Source organism: Hippocampus zosterae, chromosome 17 (assembly GCF_025434085.1).
Source record: "Hippocampus zosterae strain Florida chromosome 17, ASM2543408v3, whole genome shotgun sequence".
NCBI lineage: Eukaryota > Metazoa > Chordata > Actinopteri > Syngnathiformes > Syngnathidae > Hippocampus > Hippocampus zosterae.
In genome coordinates, this window is record NC_067467.1 from 8,182,783 (window position 1) to 8,200,342 (window position 17,560).

The 17,560-nt window shown below is 42.5% G+C and overlaps 2 protein-coding genes across 13 annotated transcripts in view; both read left to right on the forward strand.

Annotated features, from left to right (window-relative positions):
• The first annotated feature begins 288 nt into the window (after positions 1 to 288).
• si:dkey-43p13.5 (paired mesoderm homeobox protein 2) lies at positions 289 to 6,064 on the forward strand. Its single transcript, XM_052049024.1, has 3 exons — positions 289 to 1,621; positions 2,599 to 2,756; positions 4,286 to 6,064. Exons 1-3 carry the CDS (start codon positions 1,399 to 1,401, stop codon positions 4,655 to 4,657), a joined length of 753 nt encoding a protein of 250 aa, XP_051904984.1. The 5' UTR covers positions 289 to 1,398; the 3' UTR covers positions 4,658 to 6,064.
• A 768-nt stretch (positions 6,065 to 6,832) lies between these two features.
• The window catches only part of micall2a (mical-like 2a), an 89,435-nt gene continuing 78,707 nt past the window's right edge, over positions 6,833 to 17,560 (forward strand). For 2 of the 12 annotated variants that reach the window (XR_007959488.1, XR_007959489.1), the window contains exons 1-16: positions 6,834 to 7,146; positions 7,555 to 7,603; positions 8,291 to 8,432; positions 8,679 to 8,839; positions 8,909 to 9,027; positions 9,398 to 9,796; positions 9,885 to 10,012; positions 10,888 to 10,933; positions 11,191 to 11,351; positions 11,544 to 11,642; positions 11,783 to 11,847; positions 11,962 to 12,114; positions 12,539 to 12,702; positions 12,834 to 12,907; positions 12,976 to 13,090; positions 13,287 to 13,333. Coding sequence is in view for 2 of the 12 variants with exons in the window: in XM_052048995.1 (XP_051904955.1) it covers positions 7,004 to 7,146; positions 7,555 to 7,603; positions 8,291 to 8,432; positions 8,679 to 8,839; positions 8,909 to 9,027; positions 9,398 to 9,796; positions 9,885 to 10,012; positions 10,888 to 10,933; positions 11,191 to 11,351; positions 11,544 to 11,642; positions 11,783 to 11,847; positions 11,962 to 12,114; positions 12,539 to 12,702; positions 12,834 to 12,907; positions 12,976 to 13,090; positions 13,287 to 13,333; positions 13,447 to 13,526 (2,145 nt within the window). In the remaining 10 variants the exon portion in view is untranslated. Of the gene's footprint in view, positions 7,147 to 7,554; positions 7,604 to 7,634; positions 8,052 to 8,290; positions 8,433 to 8,678; positions 8,840 to 8,908; positions 9,028 to 9,397; positions 9,797 to 9,884; positions 10,013 to 10,887; positions 10,934 to 11,190; positions 11,352 to 11,543; positions 11,643 to 11,782; positions 11,848 to 11,961; positions 12,115 to 12,538; positions 12,703 to 12,833; positions 12,908 to 12,975; positions 13,091 to 13,286; positions 13,334 to 13,446; positions 16,257 to 17,560 lie in introns of those variants that run through there. The other 10 variants (XM_052048995.1, XR_007959494.1, XM_052048996.1 and 7 more) reach the window with 10 other exon arrangements.

The window sequence follows — 17,560 nt, forward strand, 5'->3', positions numbered from 1 at the left end:
AGGCGTTTTTCATGGAATCGTTACATCGCATCCATGCCCCCTTTCACACTGACTACTAGCTTGCTGTCTTTGTTGATAAAACCGGTTGGCAAAACCTTGTCGAGCAGAAGGGTTTATAAATGGAAATATTCACCAGGTTTAACATGTACGATGATCGGAGCAGATCGTGGAAAAGAAATAACTATTGAAGCACATTTATGACTGTTGTACGTTTTCTAAGGAGAACTGGAAGAGAAAATAAAAATCACTCAACATAGCACAAAATAATCGCTCACGATTATTTTTTTTCGATAACCTTTTTCGCGAAGGTGGTAAAAAAGCTCCAATTTGTCCCGATTATCAGTACCACACTCTGTCATTGGCTATTGTTTTGATCTCTCATAAGTATTCGCAACCTTAAGTATGAAACTTGTTTCACATTGACGATTGTTAGCCATGTTGAGCAGATCAGGGAAGAAAAATCACTTTGAAGCCAATCCACGCCACCGAATATTTGTTTCGCACCATCTTTTGTTGGGACGTTCGATACCGCTATTTTTCAGACAGACACAAATATGAGTATTCACTCTTTGTATAACCACAGGGTCCAAGTTCCAATACCACTTTTGATCATAACGATTCTCCGATATGTCCAACTGCTGTAGTACAGGGTCAACTTCTACCCAGGAGCACTCAGTCAATGTCAGATTTTTTTTTTTGTCTTAAGTATCGGTGGCTGGTATCGGCAGCCTCAGGATTAGCCAATACCGATCACTCATATCCGTACTCAACCCATCCCTGATATTTTGGAAAAATCCGACAATTGGCCCTTTCTCTGCCTTAGATTGCAAACGTGTAAAAAAACAAAATGTCCAAATTCGGCCCAATTACTGCTAAGTGTGCATCCTGCTTCAGACTTCTAAAAAGTAGACATGACATGAGTCGTTGCACATCAACACCAAAGCTGCTCCTGGTAAAGTGTCGTCACTCCCGAGTTGTCGGTTAGCAGGCGCTTGTTTATTCTGGAAGAATCCTTTTCGGATCTCGTTTGACGACTCTGTAGAGAGAAGACCGGCGAGTATTTTTCATGTTTGAACAGACGGCCTCTCGATTGAATTTCTGTCCATGGGACTGATTGAAACCTCAGACGGCAAAAGATGTTGCGACACGTTGGATCACGAAGAGCGTCTCTTCCCGCCCCGGCCGAGTGACGATCTGATGAGAGAGGAGGTCATGTGACTGGGAAGGGGATTGGAGTCGAGAGGGCGGGACCACCTGAAACCACTTTTACCTTTTACCTTACCTCTTCCTTGAGCCCTGAACACAAAAGGAACCAGCTGGTAAACCAGCAGCGAGATCCTTCCTCCACTGGGATGCGTTCTGCGTAGGACTCACGCCCGCAACTGGATCCCCTCGGCTATGTTTGGGCCCGGGCAACTGGTCTCTGCTCTCCTGCCTGCGGTTTTCCATTCGCCCGCAGCCCCGTTTTTCCCCACCTTCCCGGCCCGGCAGATCCTCATCCCGGCGGGGCCCTACATCAGCTACGAGTCGCTGAGGAGTTACCTGCAACCGGAGCCATGCAAGGAGGCGCTGTTGCTGGCCACACAGGCCATCGGCATGGGTCCGATGGTGGATGGCGTGGGTGAGTCCAACCGCCACCATGTATATGCTTCATGGAGCAATGGTTTTCTACCTGGGGTCCCGGAGTAGCTTGGGGGCCTTCTAAATTAATATCTCTGGGGGGGTTGAAATACTTTTCATGCCAAACTATACAAACTTTTAATTGGCTTTGACAGTTCATGAATTAATTTAATGGGCTCTTTTAAAATGGGGGGGGATTCTTGTATTTCTTTTGTTGGGAAAATAACTTCAAATAACTTCTGATGTTACTTTTTTTCCCCTCTAAAAAATTCATGAATTTACAATAAAATTAATTAAAAGTATGAATTTGCAACAAAGATTATTTTGATGGGAAAATGTGCTACCTTTTAAATGGGCATAACAGATTCATTTAATTGGCCAGTATTTGCTCTTTAAAAATCTGCAAAGATTACCAATTTTCTTTCCAATTTTTGATTTTCACTTTTTTTTATACAAATCACAGACAAACACCCCCCCCCCCCCACACACACACACACCTCCATTCCCCAACTGAATCATCAGTGAAATCCTGTCTGTAATTCATGTCTTTAGTGAGCATTAAGGGACCAAAAAAAAAGTTGTTAACCCCTTTTTTTTTTAAGGGGCGAAAAATCGTCTTATTAATCGGTTATCAGAATTTTATTCCGCCAAATATCGTAATCAAGAAATACATATCATCATACAATACAATCATGTGGCGGACTTCTCTATGGTGCTCCCTGAACCCAAAAAGTTTGAGTCCCAGTGCTCTAGTGAATGTCAAATTGTACTCAATTGTCATAAGACGTGAGCTTCGAGTGTAAATGTTGACAATAGACCGGCTAATGGCTCGTGACGAACAATCAATTATAAAGCCGTGCCGAAGCAGACCTAATGATGGCAATGCTAATTAGCCAGTCTAGAGCCATTAGCTCCTTGTTGCCCATTGGCATTCATTTGCTTCTGTGCATTTTTTTTTCCTTTTCCCCCCCTCCCCAGACGAACAGAGGCCAGTGAAGCAGCGTCGAGCCCGCGCCAACTACAGCAGCTGGCAGCTAGAGCAGCTGGAGAAGGCCTTCGAGAGCACCCACTACCCCGACGTGTTCATGAGGGAGGCCTTGGCCCTCAGACTGGACCTCATTGAAGCCAGAGTGCAGGTAAGCCTGCGTTAGCTTCCTAATACATGTCATGGCATCATTAAGTTTTAAGGGCTGAACGATTTGAAAAATAATAATTCATAATGATATTTTTTGTTTGTTGTTTTTTCGCATTATTGCCAATGAATGTGCGATTACTTTTTCAAGGTCCTCTTTCATTCAGTGTATTTAATTTATTATTTATTTTTAACAAACAGTATTTTCACCCAAACGGCTGGACTGTTTGCTTGCTGATCCGTATGGAGTCACAAAACTTCCTTGTTCATGAATTTAGCAGGAAAAAAAATGTCCTGGTCCAACTACAACAGGATTGTACCATTTTTTAAAAATCTTTGGGGGGGGGGGGGTAAAGCTGCTATCATGACAACAGATAGACACGTTTTGTTTTTTCAGAGGCCAATCACCGATATCTAGAGCCGATTTAAATTTTCAGTAAAAGTGAAAATATTGGCATCCAAAAAAACCAACAAAAAAAAGTACAAACTCCAAATCTTAAAATTGTTAAAATATCAGTATATGTTTCTACAGTATTTCTATTTATTTTTGTTGAACAATTTTTTTTTAGTATTTAGAACCAAAGAAAATTCCAGGATCATCACAATGTCTTAAAAAGTTACATGAAAACTTTGTGTATTTTTCTCTTCATACTACACCATTACACTAAGAATGGCCTATGGAAAACATGGCTTGCAGGGAAACAACAAATGTGCTTTTTTTTTTTTAATGTTGTGACATCCTGTCAGTGTGAAGCTCACATCAAGATTGATGCGTAAGATTACACACCTGCTAACTCACACTAGCCAAGACTAATATGGAGCTCAGGCAGCTGCAACATGATTCATTTCAAGTTCTGCAGCCCTTTTTGTTTATTTTGTGTTCTTGGATTGATAGCTACAGTGTCTCTTGACGACACTCGTGTTTTTTTTTTTTTTTAAGGTTAAGAAATACTATGAAAAAGAGGTAGGAAAAGTAGTATTTCGGTGTGAAAAGGGTTAGTTCTGCAAAACGCTTTGTTACCGCCGCGGCTGTTGTGGAATCGTAAATCAAGTTGAGCTGAGTGGAAACTAATGGTAAGTATGAAAATAGTTTGTTGACATTTTGTGGAGTTTTGTTTCACTTTCTGAATATTTATCTATTCCTGAAAATGAAGCATCGGGTGAATTGTGACTTTTTTTTTTACAGTAAATTGTATACATGTCTTCGTTTTTACATTTACGTGTCAATTATAAAACGCGTATAGGTTCAGAAAACTTGTGGGGGTTTATTTTTTTTCTTATCATTAGCTACAAGTCGAAGCTAACAAAATATGGGCATTGCAGTGCTACTCAAGAAACAATTAATTTAAAAAAATAGTACTGGAAGTAGAAATTAGCCATCTGTAAAACATTTTTTTAAATATTTTTGTATAATAGGAGTTTCACTTCCGGAATTTAAATACTGTAATATATTTTTATTTACTTGGCAGCATTTCAATGACTCTACATTATAATTTATTGAGCTGCATCTTTATTTTCTGAATGTGTCTCAAGGTTTGGTTCCAAAACCGGCGTGCTAAGATGAGGCGTCAGCTGAAACTTCAGGGCAAGCGTGCCGGGCCCCATCCCAAAGCGGAATGCGGAGACGTCCCAGATAAAACAATCCATCATTTAAAACATCACGTGGACTCTTCTGACAGTGAGCACTGGCCGCGAGCTCAGGAAGACGACGACAACTACCCGTGGACAAAAGCCGCCGGTGTTGCGGCGGCGGGTCAGAGCTCGGAGCAGCTGCGCTCCAGCAGCATCGCCAAGCTGAGGGCCAAAGCCAGAGAGCACGAGGCCGAGCTCAAAGGCGCAGTCAGCATGTCGCCGGGCGTTACGTCAGTCCAAACACCGGAGGTGGATGCCGTGCGTGATGATTGATCATTTTCCTGCTTCCTGTTTTTAACCGTAGCACCATTACTGAGATAAACGTCACGCTGTCAAAGTGCTGGAGAAACATTTCTCATAATTTGGACATTAATAATTCATTAGATAGGCCTGCACTCAAGAGCTGTATCAAAAATTCTGCCTTTCGGAAGAAAATGCTCATGTTTATGACCCAAAACAAAGGAGTACATCAGATGGAAAAAGTGGAAAGTCTTAAGACTGGCCAAGTAAATCACCCGACCATAACCCAATAACGCATGCATGAAGAGGAGAATGAAGAGAGAAACAAACAAGAACTGAAAGAGACCACAGCGAAGGCCTGGAAAAGCATTTCGAATTAAGAATGCGTCAGTCTGGTGAAGTCAGTGGGGCGCAGGCCTCTCAACGCAGTTATTCCAAGATCTGAAACCCGAATGTCTTCAGTAGGCATTCAATATAAAGGATACTTTTGGAAGCTGGCCCAGGCCTTGAGTTTGATACTCAAGTAAAACAAGTGCACGTTGACTGTAAATAGAACCACGTTGAGTTGTGTCATGTGATCAAGCAACGATCCCTCACAACGTGTTGAAAGCACCTCCACTCGTTGGAACAAAATCAATCATTTGCCCTTTAAGGAGCCCAGATGTGAACGCAGCTACATGACTCTTTTAGAGTATTATTCTCTCTTGCTAACTCACTTTAACAAGGCGAGAATGTGTGTGTCATCATCATTTGAAAAATAAACCAATCATTATCATAACGTAATACAATGTATGTCAGAAATGTTCGCGGAGACTGGTGTCACAAAAAATATATTTTCGACTCAGATTGCCAACCATGAGTGTATCGTCATCCAGCACGTATACAAGCTTTGTTCAGTGCTCGGGAAGAATTTGTGACACAAGTCGTGGAAATTTTCTGACACACCTTGTCTGTGGTTTAAATTAATACCTTGGGAGTAATTCCTGTTTTCAATGTTCAAATGATGGTGGCAGTACCGTTATCTTCATGAACTAGTGTTGTAAAATACTGCACCCTACTGGACGACCTCATTGGCAGACAGTACAATACAGGTGGTCCTCAGTTCATGGGAGCAGTTCTGTTCCTGCGGCAAATTTGAACGTGTGTTTAAAAAAAAAATGAAACGCAACATACTTATTCTAAATGGGTGTCAAAAACTTCTCGAACGTCAAGTGATCAAATGAAAAACAAGTACGGCTTTGAGTCTTCTCTTATGAGGGCATTTTCGGCAAGCCTTATTTGTATTATTATTTTTTAAACTAAATTAATAAACGACGTACTTTACATGTGACAGTATTTAGGGAAGTTCTCGAAGGCTCAAGTTCAACTGGCACTTATTACGTGCTCCCCTCATGTTACACAGCAGATATGGGTTAAATAAACTTCTATATGTTTGCAGACCGTATCGTGTGAACACATTGTTATCCTAAGTGCACAATTTTCTTTTTTTAAAATCCTAATCTGCAGTGTAAATCTTGGACATATGCGATAATAACATTTGCACACAGGATTAAGAATTTATGTGCACAAAATGATAGAGTGGCCATCTTGTGTTTACAGGATATGAACACACTAATTAACATAGCTGACTCTTTCTGCCCAGATAAAAATTAATAAATTACATAAACGTTTCCGTCAAACGAAAGTATGGATGTACTATATTGATCGTGACTGTATTGTTTAATCTGTCACCATGCTAATTTAAATGACAAATATAACAGCATATTCGGAGTCCAGAAACCAAGCGACCAAATCTAATTTAGTCAGCTAGTGTGCTATCAAGCTGATGACAATGCTTCTTATAGTAAACAAATCTGTTGCTTGAAATTTTGCAAGTGAGCAAAACTAAAAAAAAAAAACAACAACAATACATCTAGCATGTTATCCAGACATATTTCACCACTCACTCGATACGTCCATTGTGTCTTTATTTAGCTATTCCACAGGTGAGTCTTCACAATTTTGCGCAATTGACTTGTGACGAGACAGCGGTTGCGCATCACTTGCGCAGAACGCTAATCCGCTGCTCAATTGTTTCAAGTTATTTCAACAGTCTACATACTTTTACAGTGGCCCACATTTTTTGTATATTTGTATGCCGATATCCACGGTTGAGTTTCGAACAAATGCGAGAGAACCTTTTTTTCCATTCGTTCGCGCTGTCAACTTCGGCGGTTGCGCGTCATTTAGCGCAGAAACCCAAGCCAATGGCTCACTCGTCAACCAACAGGACGCAGCTGCGCCTCCCTACCCCGCGTCCATTCCCCCTCTACCTGATATTTTTACACCTCGTTCCTACTTTGCTCACTGGTTCCAAACATTAGCGAGCTCTTTGGGAGCATGTCTGCTATCCAGGCTCTGGAGCAGTGGTGCCGGTCTCAGTGTGACGGCTACCGGGACGTGAACATCACTAACATGACGACGTCGTTTCGGAGCGGACTGGCCTTCTGCGCCCTCATCCACAAACACAGACCCGACCTCATGTAAGTACTGGACACTCATTACCAGATTTGATTTGTTACTTAAAAGTTTATGTCGCAACATCGATGCAAATTTGTTGTCTGTCAGACTGCAGAGCGCACACAACGTGGTATTGTTTTTGTTGTATTACGTCATGACTGATACCTACTGTACATTCTATCCTATTGGTGTATCTCTGGTTAATTCTGTAATTTCTGCCATCTAGTGGGAGGCTATTTCATTGTTCCGCTTGTCATTATACGTCGACGGGATAGACAGATGAACAAAAATACGATATTTGGAGTAAATCAACAATTTCCGGATCACTTTTCTGTGGCGCAACTTATATGGCCGTGTTTCTCACAGTTATAAAAAGTTGCATTATGGGGTGAAATGATGCTTCTGTGTGGGTTTGTTTTGTTTTTGTACAGAGATTACGACTCTCTCCGCGTGGAGGACGTGTTTTACAACAACAAGCTGGTGAGACGTCATCTTGTTCGGCCCTTTAAAATTTGACGTGTGACGTCACGCCTCCAGCAATGTGCACCCGCTAGATAAAGGCAGCTGGAGGGAACTTCTTTCCTTTCAGGGGCCCCTTTCATTGCATTTGGGGGCCGCGACATGCCCGAAAACTTAACAAGAAGGCAACACCCTAAGATATATGCATTCAAAGCTCACTCAGTCATGCCGTTGAAAGAAGAAAAAAAAAAAAACAGGTCACCAGTTTCACTGATCAACATGAAATTGGTTGCACATGTCTATGGTATGAGGACGCACAAAAAAGTCTCTAGGACCCATCCTCCAAAGTGAACACGACTAAAGCCATTTTGCCGTCTTGTCAATGACTGACAACCTCGCGGAAGTTGACTTCCTGCTGCCAAGCTGCAAGCTCCCATCGAGTCCTCCTGGTAAAGGAAACATGAGTATGGTAACGGATGCCGTTGTATATTTCATGACGGGTCGCCTTTCCTGCACTGTTGTTAGATAAGAAACAATTTGGACAAAAGCAACCACTTGTCACAATCAGACTTCACATTTAAAAATCATGTCCATGTTGCTTCCTGTTGTATCCCCGAGGAAGTGAGCCGTTCAAGGTCTATTTAAAGCCGATTGTATTGTCGGACTGGTGACGCGAGTCTCCTGACTGTCAGTGTTTTCCTTCTGAAGGCTTTTCAGGTGGCCGAGGAGAAGTTGGGGATTCCAGCTCTGTTAGACGCAGAGGACATGGTGGCCTTAAGGATCCCCGACAGACTGAGCATTCTCACCTACATCTCGCAGTATTACAACTACTTCAAAGCACAACCACACAGTGAGAATGTTGCATTTCATATTCAGGCTTTTTAATCCCAGGTGCAATATTTTAGCTATTTGGTTCATTTTATTTTTAAATTGGTCTCAAAAATAAGATAGAATGGATTTTTTAAAAGCAATTACAAATGTTTTTTATGCCTCTGTTGTTTTGAAATGTTTTGACTTCTAAAATTATTATTAATTCAAATATTCATCCAAACAATCCATATTGCGTCAAACTTTTTTTTTTCTTCCGCTTCGGTAGGAGTGAAACATTCGGCGCAGAGCTCCAAGGAGTCCCCGTCAGAGAAGAAAAATCTCCCACTGCATCCCAAAGCCTCGCCAACCAAAACCGCCATCAAGAATCAGGCTCCTCCCCCTGTTCCCGGCCGGACATCTCCCAAATTGGCCAAAGCTGCCGCTCAGGTGGGGGGTTACTTCATTGGGTACACCTGAGCGTCTCCTCCAGTTGTTATTATAAAATTTTCTTTCCAGAAGCTGGACACCAGCAAAAGTGGATCCCTCAACAGCAAATGCGTGGCTTGCAAGAGTCACGTTCACCTGGTCCAACGACACTTTGTGGACGGCAAGCTCTTTCACAGGAGCTGTTTCATGTAAGAAACTTTTCAAACTAAATACCACCAGAAAAAAAAAATCTCATCAAGAATCACCTTCATGGTCATCGTTTAACATACAGGAGCATAGTAGTCTTAAATGTCCATTAGAGACGGCAGTAATATTCCAAAATTAATGCTGTTGTAACATTCTGCACAATTTGAATATTAACCGGAATCAATAGAATAAAAGTATTTAAATAATTCAATTAAAATGTACGATCCATTAAGATTAAAGGGCAAGTCAAGTAAAAAAAATAAATAAAAATTAAACAAATTCTTGACAATATGTTAAATGCGGGCCCACTAGTCTAAACACGGCATTATAAAAAATAAATAATAATAATAAATATTGCCTTTATCATTCCAGATGTTGCGAGTGTTCGGGTACGCTGCACGCGGGAGGCTACAAACCCGGAAAGAATCCCGACACATTTGTTTGCCGCATACACCCCGACAAGACTTCCAAACCTCCCACCGAGGCTTGGCTCAAGTCGCCGTCCATCTTGTTAGAAAGCGTCATCAGCATGCAACCGGCGCCTTCTTCCAAACCCGTCCGTCTCGTCCCCCCGATTCAATGCTGGACCACCTCGGCACAGAAGACTCAAGCGGCGCGGCAGAACTTTCTCCAAGCGGCGCCCCCGCCGGCGCCTGTGGCACTCCCGCAATGGCCGCGCATGGATGCGGGCAAAGCGGGGAAGAAAATGGCCGAGCAAAACTGCAACAATAACAACAAACGTCTGTTTACGATTCGCTCGGCAGAGAAACGGTACACGTTGATTTCTGACATTTTTTGCCCCCATTTCAACTTTTTAAAAGATTTCTGAGCACTTTGAATTGTGAATTTTACTCTGCAGCTTTGGAGCAGAGTCCAGTCCAGGTGAAATTTCCACTCCGCCAAAAGTCGACTGCAGTAAAATCCCAGCGAGAAATTTTCGCCCTGAGGTGATCAAATGTAGCACCACGAGGTCGACGGCTCCCATAGGTGAGCAAATTCATCAAACCTTTTTTTTTTTTTTTTGGAGTCAGACATCCAACCTGACCCCTCGTCTGCCCCTCATTCATACAAAACAAGGCAACATTTGTCATACGTTGATTTTGTTTGACGCGTTCACCAGTCAAGTAGCGGCCTCCGCTCTCAGAGACACTGGCTACACGTCCACTTGGCTAAATAAATGCCGCACAAATGAACGCTTTGCTACTTTCTCCGAATGCCACAGGGGGCCAGTAAAAACCTTCTTTATGACTGTCATGTACCACCATTATTGCAGTGCGCTTAGCATCTGTCAAGCTGAAGTCGTTTATTAGGATTAGATATTTAATTGTGGTCAGATAATTAAAACATTAGATTATGTAAATCAGGGATTGCTGCGGAGGGGGGGGGGGCACAATTTTTCATTCGTGCATCTGGCTAGCCACATAGGACCACACACACTCGCGTCTTAATCAGATTCATCATCATTTTAGATGTGGACAAAATAAGTGTAAAATAGATGCTTAACTCATTCAGTACCAGCCAATTCTAGACCAAGTCTGAAAAGACGTTTAAAAACGTCTTTGGGAGTGAATGAGTTAATTTGGTATGTTTGTGTTTTACGTTTAATTTTACACAATACATGGATCAAAGATTCACTCCAGTGTACTGTATTAAACCAACAACAATGGGTGTGAAGCAAACAAGAAAATTTTAGAATCCCTCCTCCATATTTTAGCCTTTCATGCACCCTTTAACCTGATAACCTGATCAGCTGTCCACTGTAGTAACCGTTTTCCCTGATATTTCCTAATCCTTTGGAATGATATTTTCAACTGCCCAAAGAAAGGCCTCCGCTCAACCGGCATGTCCCATTTTGCCGCCAGATCCTCCCAAGCCGAAATGTGTGGAAACCCGAGCGGAGCCGCTAAGGTAAAAGCCTATCAGTATCACTAAGTGTCTTATTAGACCCGCCACTTTTGATCTTGTCTAATCTCACTCGCATCTCTAAACTGCACTACCACCCCCCCACCCCCCCACGTCCTCCCCCATCTTATCGTCCTCTTAACAGCAAGTCTTCTCATCCCTATCCTCCGCTAATGACTCCAGTGTGACGTTTATCTGCACTGTTGCTTCTCAGCACTTTCAAATGACAAGCCGAGGCCTCTCTGTTTTCTTCCGTTGCACAGAAAAGCCGCAGAATCTGCCAGAAAAGAACATCAGCATGATTTCACGTCCACGGCGTGCTCCGGCGTCCCAACCGGCAACTCAAAGACTCCCCCCGCGACTCCAGTGGCTCGACCGCCTCCTCATCCTGTTTTTTTTTCACCAGCAGGCTACGTGCATCTTGGTGAGTTGCTCATTCAAATCGATGTAGTTCCTAACATACGTTGAGAATGACACTTTGTTGATCATTAAAAAAAATAAAATAAAAAAGCGCATTGGAATCTTCCCTGGCACATTCCAGGCCTTTGTTTGTGCTGAAAATCCCGTGAAAATTAAAAGGAGTGCACACCAATAAGACCTTCCTCCTTCTTCCTAGCCGATCCTGCCAGGAGGCGCTCGCCTGTCAAATCGTCCGCCAGATGGCCAACTGCGGAGTCCATTAGCTCGCCGACCTCCAAGGGAGACGTCCCATCAGGTACGCCGCGTCACTTTGAACACGCGCGTGCCTTAACCGCCGTCGTCGTTGATGAAATGTGGCTTTTGGCAGAAACCACGTCAGGTAGAGTCAGATGTGACAAAAGCTGCCGTCTAAATCCTATTTCATCTACCTCTTAGGCGCTAAAAAGGGAACGTATTTGTCGCCCACCAACGCCTCCGGCGCTGAAATGAGGTCACCCTCCGTAAGTTCCCTCCATTAAGTCTCTTAAGAGATTAATTAACAGTGAAAATGTGAATTTTTTTTTCATTTAACTTATCAAGTCAGTCTCTTTTTTTTTTTCCTCAAACTATGAAAGGACTTGAATGAGCTTTGTTTTTATATCAGCGCACGACTTATCACATCCCGGCGGAGCGGATTGAGAGCGAGCTGGACGACATCGAGACGAACCTGGCGCTGCTGGAGAAGGAAGGGGTGGAGCTGGAGAGGAAGCTTCGCCGTTGCGAGGAAGGTGTGCCCTCGTCTCCTCCTCCCTGCTTGGATGGAGGAAAAAAAGACAGTGGCATTTAACTCATTCAGTACAAACCAATTCCGGACCAAGTCTGAAAAGACGTTTAAAAACGTCTTTGGGAGTGAGAGTTAAAGGGAAACATGAGAAGGATTTTGTTACTTAGACATCGTCTTGTCTAGCTTCTCAGTATAGTCGAAGGCCCATATTTAACACGTTCAATGATCATGGAGGTTTGTTGGACTAGAGCGGAGGGGGAAAAAAATCACTCAGTAGCACCCCTTGTCCAGTTAAAAAGCAAACAAAAAGCAGTTTCGCAGATTGATGGGAAATTGGGTGGATGCGCACGGGACATCGATCAAAGTCTAACGTTGCTTTAACAGCACTGCAAAACTGATCGCCGTGTTCTTCGGGGGCTGATATTCAGCCTGCAGTCTTTCGAAGTATGAATGTAGATTCATGGAGCAATAGGTTTTGGTGGCTTCCAGAGGGCGATGGCGAGCTCCTGATGGACCCACTGATGGTCGACTGGTTCAAACTCATCCGAAAGAAACAAATGTTCATCAGGAAAGAGTCGGAACTTGTCTACACGTGAGTAGCTGTCAAGTTTTTTTTTTGTTTTGTTTGTTTTTTGCTTTGCTTTGTGAGCCGAAATTGAAGGCAGAGGAAGCAACGCGCTTCAGATCAGTTGCTTCAGACGGAGATGTTTTGTGACGTTTTAGAGCGAGGGCTCGGGAGCTGGAGCGGCAGCAGCTGAACGTCGAGCGGGAACTCCGCAGGCTGCTGGAGAAGCCGGGTAAGACTTGATGTGGCGCTCCAACGTTTGCGCTTTGTGAGCCGACTTTGTCCTTTTGGGCGCCGTAGATGGCGTCAAATCGGCCGAGGAGCGAGTGCGGGAGAAGATGCTGCTGCGCAATCTGATGGAGATCGTGGACGGCAGGAACGCCATCGTGAAGGTCCTGGATGACGACCGCCTCAGGTGGGGGGGGATTAGTGTTGTGTTATGAGGGACCCCCCAAAAAATGCTATTTTCCAACAGGGTTTTTAAATTCATAAAATAGGTTCCTTTTTGCAGTCGACTTTGTGAGCTTCGAATCACCAATGAGGACATTTAATTTTTCAGTAGGAAGAAAAACTATTGTTTCGTTAAAGCAAATTTTTTTGCCTATTTTCAGGGAATTGGTGGAGGACGAGCAACTGAACGCAATGATGGAAAATTTAGGTACATGTATAGTTTTTGATACAATCTTTAAATGTTATTTTTGCGTTTGATGGCCCATTTTTAGTTTGTATTTTTTGTTTGTGTGTGTGTGTTTTTCTTTTTGTTCTCCGTAGGAGTAAAGAAAGGCAAACCTAAAAGGAAATCCTCCATTTCAAAACTATTTGGTCGAAGAAGTAAGCGACGGGTGGAATAATATTCCAAATGTTTGAAACATTGATGTCATCGTGTGCATAAAGTGGGATACTGATTTTAACATTTTAACCAAATTCATTGTAGCTGAATTTAAGATTTGTGAAAATTGATTGATTTATAATATGTTGTAGAGTAAGATTTAACAAATGAATTCATTAATTTTCAATCTCAGATGGCCACCGAGCGTCACATGACCACGGCTCAGAAAATAGTCGTGAACAAGCCGTGTTTGCTGCAATAACAACTACAGGTTAATGTGATCGTTTCTGGCACGAAACCAACAAATCGTCAACCCACAATTATGCTTGTTATGACAGGTAGAGATATGCTAGCAGTTATGCTAGGTATCGCAACCTATTTTTGGGATTGATGACATGATGGTGTCACGTCAGAAATAATGTACCAACTCATAGTTCAGCTAGTTATGCTAGCTATGACTGCTCGTTCTGCCAGCAGCTATGCTAGTATTCGTAGCCTAACTATGGGCTGATGTTATGATATGCTCTCATGTCAGACAATCAGGTAGTTTGTAGTTATGCTAGCTATTGAAGCTAGTTATGCCCGCAGTTACGCTAACTATCGTAGCGAATTATTCCCGCAACTACGGCTTGATGGTTACGTGTCGGATGCCATCATGTTCAATATTCTTGCAAAAAAAATATGTTGCTGTTGAGTTCCACTTTAGCACTTGCTGCCTCTGACTGATTTCCAAGCATGTAGGGGAGGAAAAATCACTCCCACCACACGGCAAGATAATCGCTCAGGATAATTATTCCGGGACATTCCACAATTGTGCCTTTTCTGACTTTGATTGGTAGTGTAAAAAAAAAAAAAAAAGCTAAAATTAGCCCCGATGACCGGCATGTGTGCACGCCGCTCTGGCAGGATTACTGCGACAATGCAGCATGAACAATTTTGTAAAAACCTTTACATCGGCTGAGGTGTGGACTCCCTTGGTGCTCTTGTTTGTATTCTTTTTTTGACTGCAATGTAAAAGACATCCAATTTTGGAAGCCATATTGTTGTCTTGATTATTCACACATTATTAGTTTGCTGTCACTTACTCATATTACACACACACACACCTACCCGGCATCCTATATTTATTCTTTCACGTCTAGCTTTTGATAATAGCTTGTCACTCTGCGCTACCTGAATGAATCATTAATCTTTTACCCCAAAAAATGCAGCCAATCAGGTGGCGCGAGGTCAAAAGTAGGTCGTGGGCTGTCGAAATCATTCCTGGTGCATTATGTGCATATTAGACACACGTGTAATCCTTCCACAGTCTCCCAGCCAAATTGAAATTATTTCATTAATAATTTCAATAATGGATTTTAACAAATTTTCTGTAACGACATTAGCAGGGGAAGAAGACAGAGAGGGATGTGGGAAGACTAAGGGGGGGGGGGGGGTCTTGTTAATTAAGGAAGCCACACGTGTTGAGCAGGCTCCATTTTGTACTGTAGGTGGCAGCCTGGCTATGCTCTATCACACACATTCTTCTTAGACAGGCACACACACACACACACACACACACACACACACATAGCCACCACTTGCAAAATCCAATTTGCCACACTTGCAGACAGTTAATTTCTTTGCTAATTTTATAAATGCTGCGGAGAAAGAAAAAAAAAAGGAGAGAGAGCGCAAGTTTGAGCCGTGCCGACGCAGTAGCGCTATATGAAAGAGGATTAGCTGCGGCGCTAGCTTATGGCGGCCAAGGCTTATAAACTATAGTGCGGCCTTATCACACCTCTGACGTGCTTTAATTAAACATTACTCTGTACTAATATCTGCGCGGCGATTGTGCCGCACCTGAATGTGCGGCCTCCTCGCTTTTCGCATTTTTAGCTTGGAAAGGAAGGCGCGCTGTAGCAACTTTAAACTTTGGTGTCCAAAAAAGCCTTTGAAGATTAGCCTCTGTGTGCGCGTGTGCATGAGGCGGAATTATGGCGCGAAAGCTGAAGAGTATTCACACATATGCGGCACATACAGGCAAGTTATTGTACACCCCCCCTTTTTTTAACATTTTTAATATTTTACTCCGCCCACTTTTTCTCGCCTCCCCATTTCTCAGCCAATTTTAAACCCTTCAAATTTGAATAGATTCCAAACCATTCCGGAAGTGAAGAACGACTTTCCTCATGTCTTGAAAATTCCTGCTTTTCCGCAGAATTCCACATGTTTTACACACCAAAATCTCATCCAAGACAGTCAATTCAAGTATTTTGCACTACAAATTTAAATTATTCACATCTCGGGGAGCTCTTTTCAACACTCCATTTTAATCCCTTATATTCCTCACAATTCACACTTTCCACTATTCATTTCACAAATGTAACCATTATTTTACATCTTGACATCCTCCTTTCACATTTCTTGACCCAAACCATTTCAACTTTCAGCCAGCATTCCACAGTTTACCTAATTGCTCTTCAGCATTCGCACGCAATTTCTCCTAAAATTCCGTTCTGTAGTTTACTTCCAATCCTCTTTTGCTGACGCACATCTTTGTTTTAAAAATGCCTTTTTTCCCCCTCAATTTTATTTATTTTTTAAATTTTATTTTGGGCCAAGCAACTCTACATGAAAGCAAAAGTAAGATGTAGATGAACTGCAACAGATATGACACACGGCTCACGTCGAGATGCGTGAAACGGTGATCACAAAGTCGGAACTGAGTTCTGAGAGGATGTTTGGTGTGTTAAAAAAAAAAGAGGAAGAAGTGGCACGCGTGTGATGCGTCTGACAGTCGAGACTTGAATGTGCGATATTAGAGTTAATTAAAGCTTTGCGCCCCGTCTCCTGCAAATGCTTGCACTGGTGCAATTAAGAATCAAAGGCGAAGGGCTTAGTGTCAGGGCGGGGGTGGGATTGGGGCTGTGGGGGGGGGATACATGGTTGGAAACAGGAACGGGAACCGATTCGCCCAGCTAGCGCCGAGCGACAAGCATTAACAACAGCCTCAAATTAGAGAGCGCATTAATATTCATAAGTAAAACAATTTGTGTGCGCGCACGTGATGAAATGGAATCCTCGCAAGGTGAGCCCTTGTGTCCAGGGCTGCTCATTAGAATACGCCATTAGCCGTCAAGTGCTTAATTTGTATGAAAAGTCTCTTTTGAACTGAATTTGTAATCTTGCTGGGGGAACTTTGCCATCGAAATGCACTTACCCGAATACACTGATAGCTACACCCACATAAATTGTATCCAAAAGCCTTCACATGCATTTTAAGGCCATTTTTCTTTCCCCCAATGAATTTAACACTATGTGACTAAATGTGGTTTGTGTACAAGTGCTACTGGATTACTCGGGGAATATTTTGGTTCATTTGGGTTTGTTGAAGTTGTGCCACAGCGAGTAGACACTTGTCTGAATGTTCTCCCCAAAATTGAACATAGTTAAGGCCAAAACGGTTCAACAATTTCAGTTCAAGGTAAGGCAAAGCAACTTTGTGGAAATAGCGCATTTCCCTGCACAAGATAACGCAATGTGCTCGACAAAACGTAAAAGTACAACATTTAATAGCACAGGAAAACTAAAGACATTTCAAAGCAAAGTACAGAAATCAGCGAGAGCGGACGACAAATACAAACGGTGCAAGAAAGCCTTTTTTTTTAAGAAATTAATTTTAAGAATGCTTTAAAATACCCAAATCAGGCGTGTGAATTTTGCCCCAATCGTTGAAATTTTGTGTTCATGTGATTTTGTGACAAAAGACTTCATGAAGTGCGTGTGTGAGTGCGTGTGGGTGTGCTTTTTAACATTTGTCCACAATCATTCATTTTTGCAATTGCATTTCTTGTCGATGCTCTTCACTCGATCAGATTATGTCTTGTATTTTTGGCGATGCTTGAAAATGGTGACGAAAAAAAAAATATGCATCGACTGATTGTTGTTTATCGTAGCGATTGTATTTTTTGTTATTGATGTTTGAACTGTCTGTGACACCACTTCATACTCCATTATCTCATTCTTGTCGTTTGCAGCTAAACAACAAATATTCTGTTAGTCCACTTGAACTAA

Bases quoted from the DNA above. Each gene is read 5' to 3' on its own strand.
- si:dkey-43p13.5 (XM_052049024.1), top strand. From the start codon at position 1,399: ATGTTTGGGCCCGGGCAACTGGTCTCTGCTCTCCTGCCTGCGGTTTTC. The intron at 1,622-2,598 runs GTGAGTCCAACC...CCCCCTCCCCAG, and splicing joins TCCGATGGTGGATGGCGTGG to ACGAACAGAGGCCAGTGAAG. The intron at 2,757-4,285 runs GTAAGCCTGCGT...ATGTGTCTCAAG, and splicing joins TCATTGAAGCCAGAGTGCAG to GTTTGGTTCCAAAACCGGCG.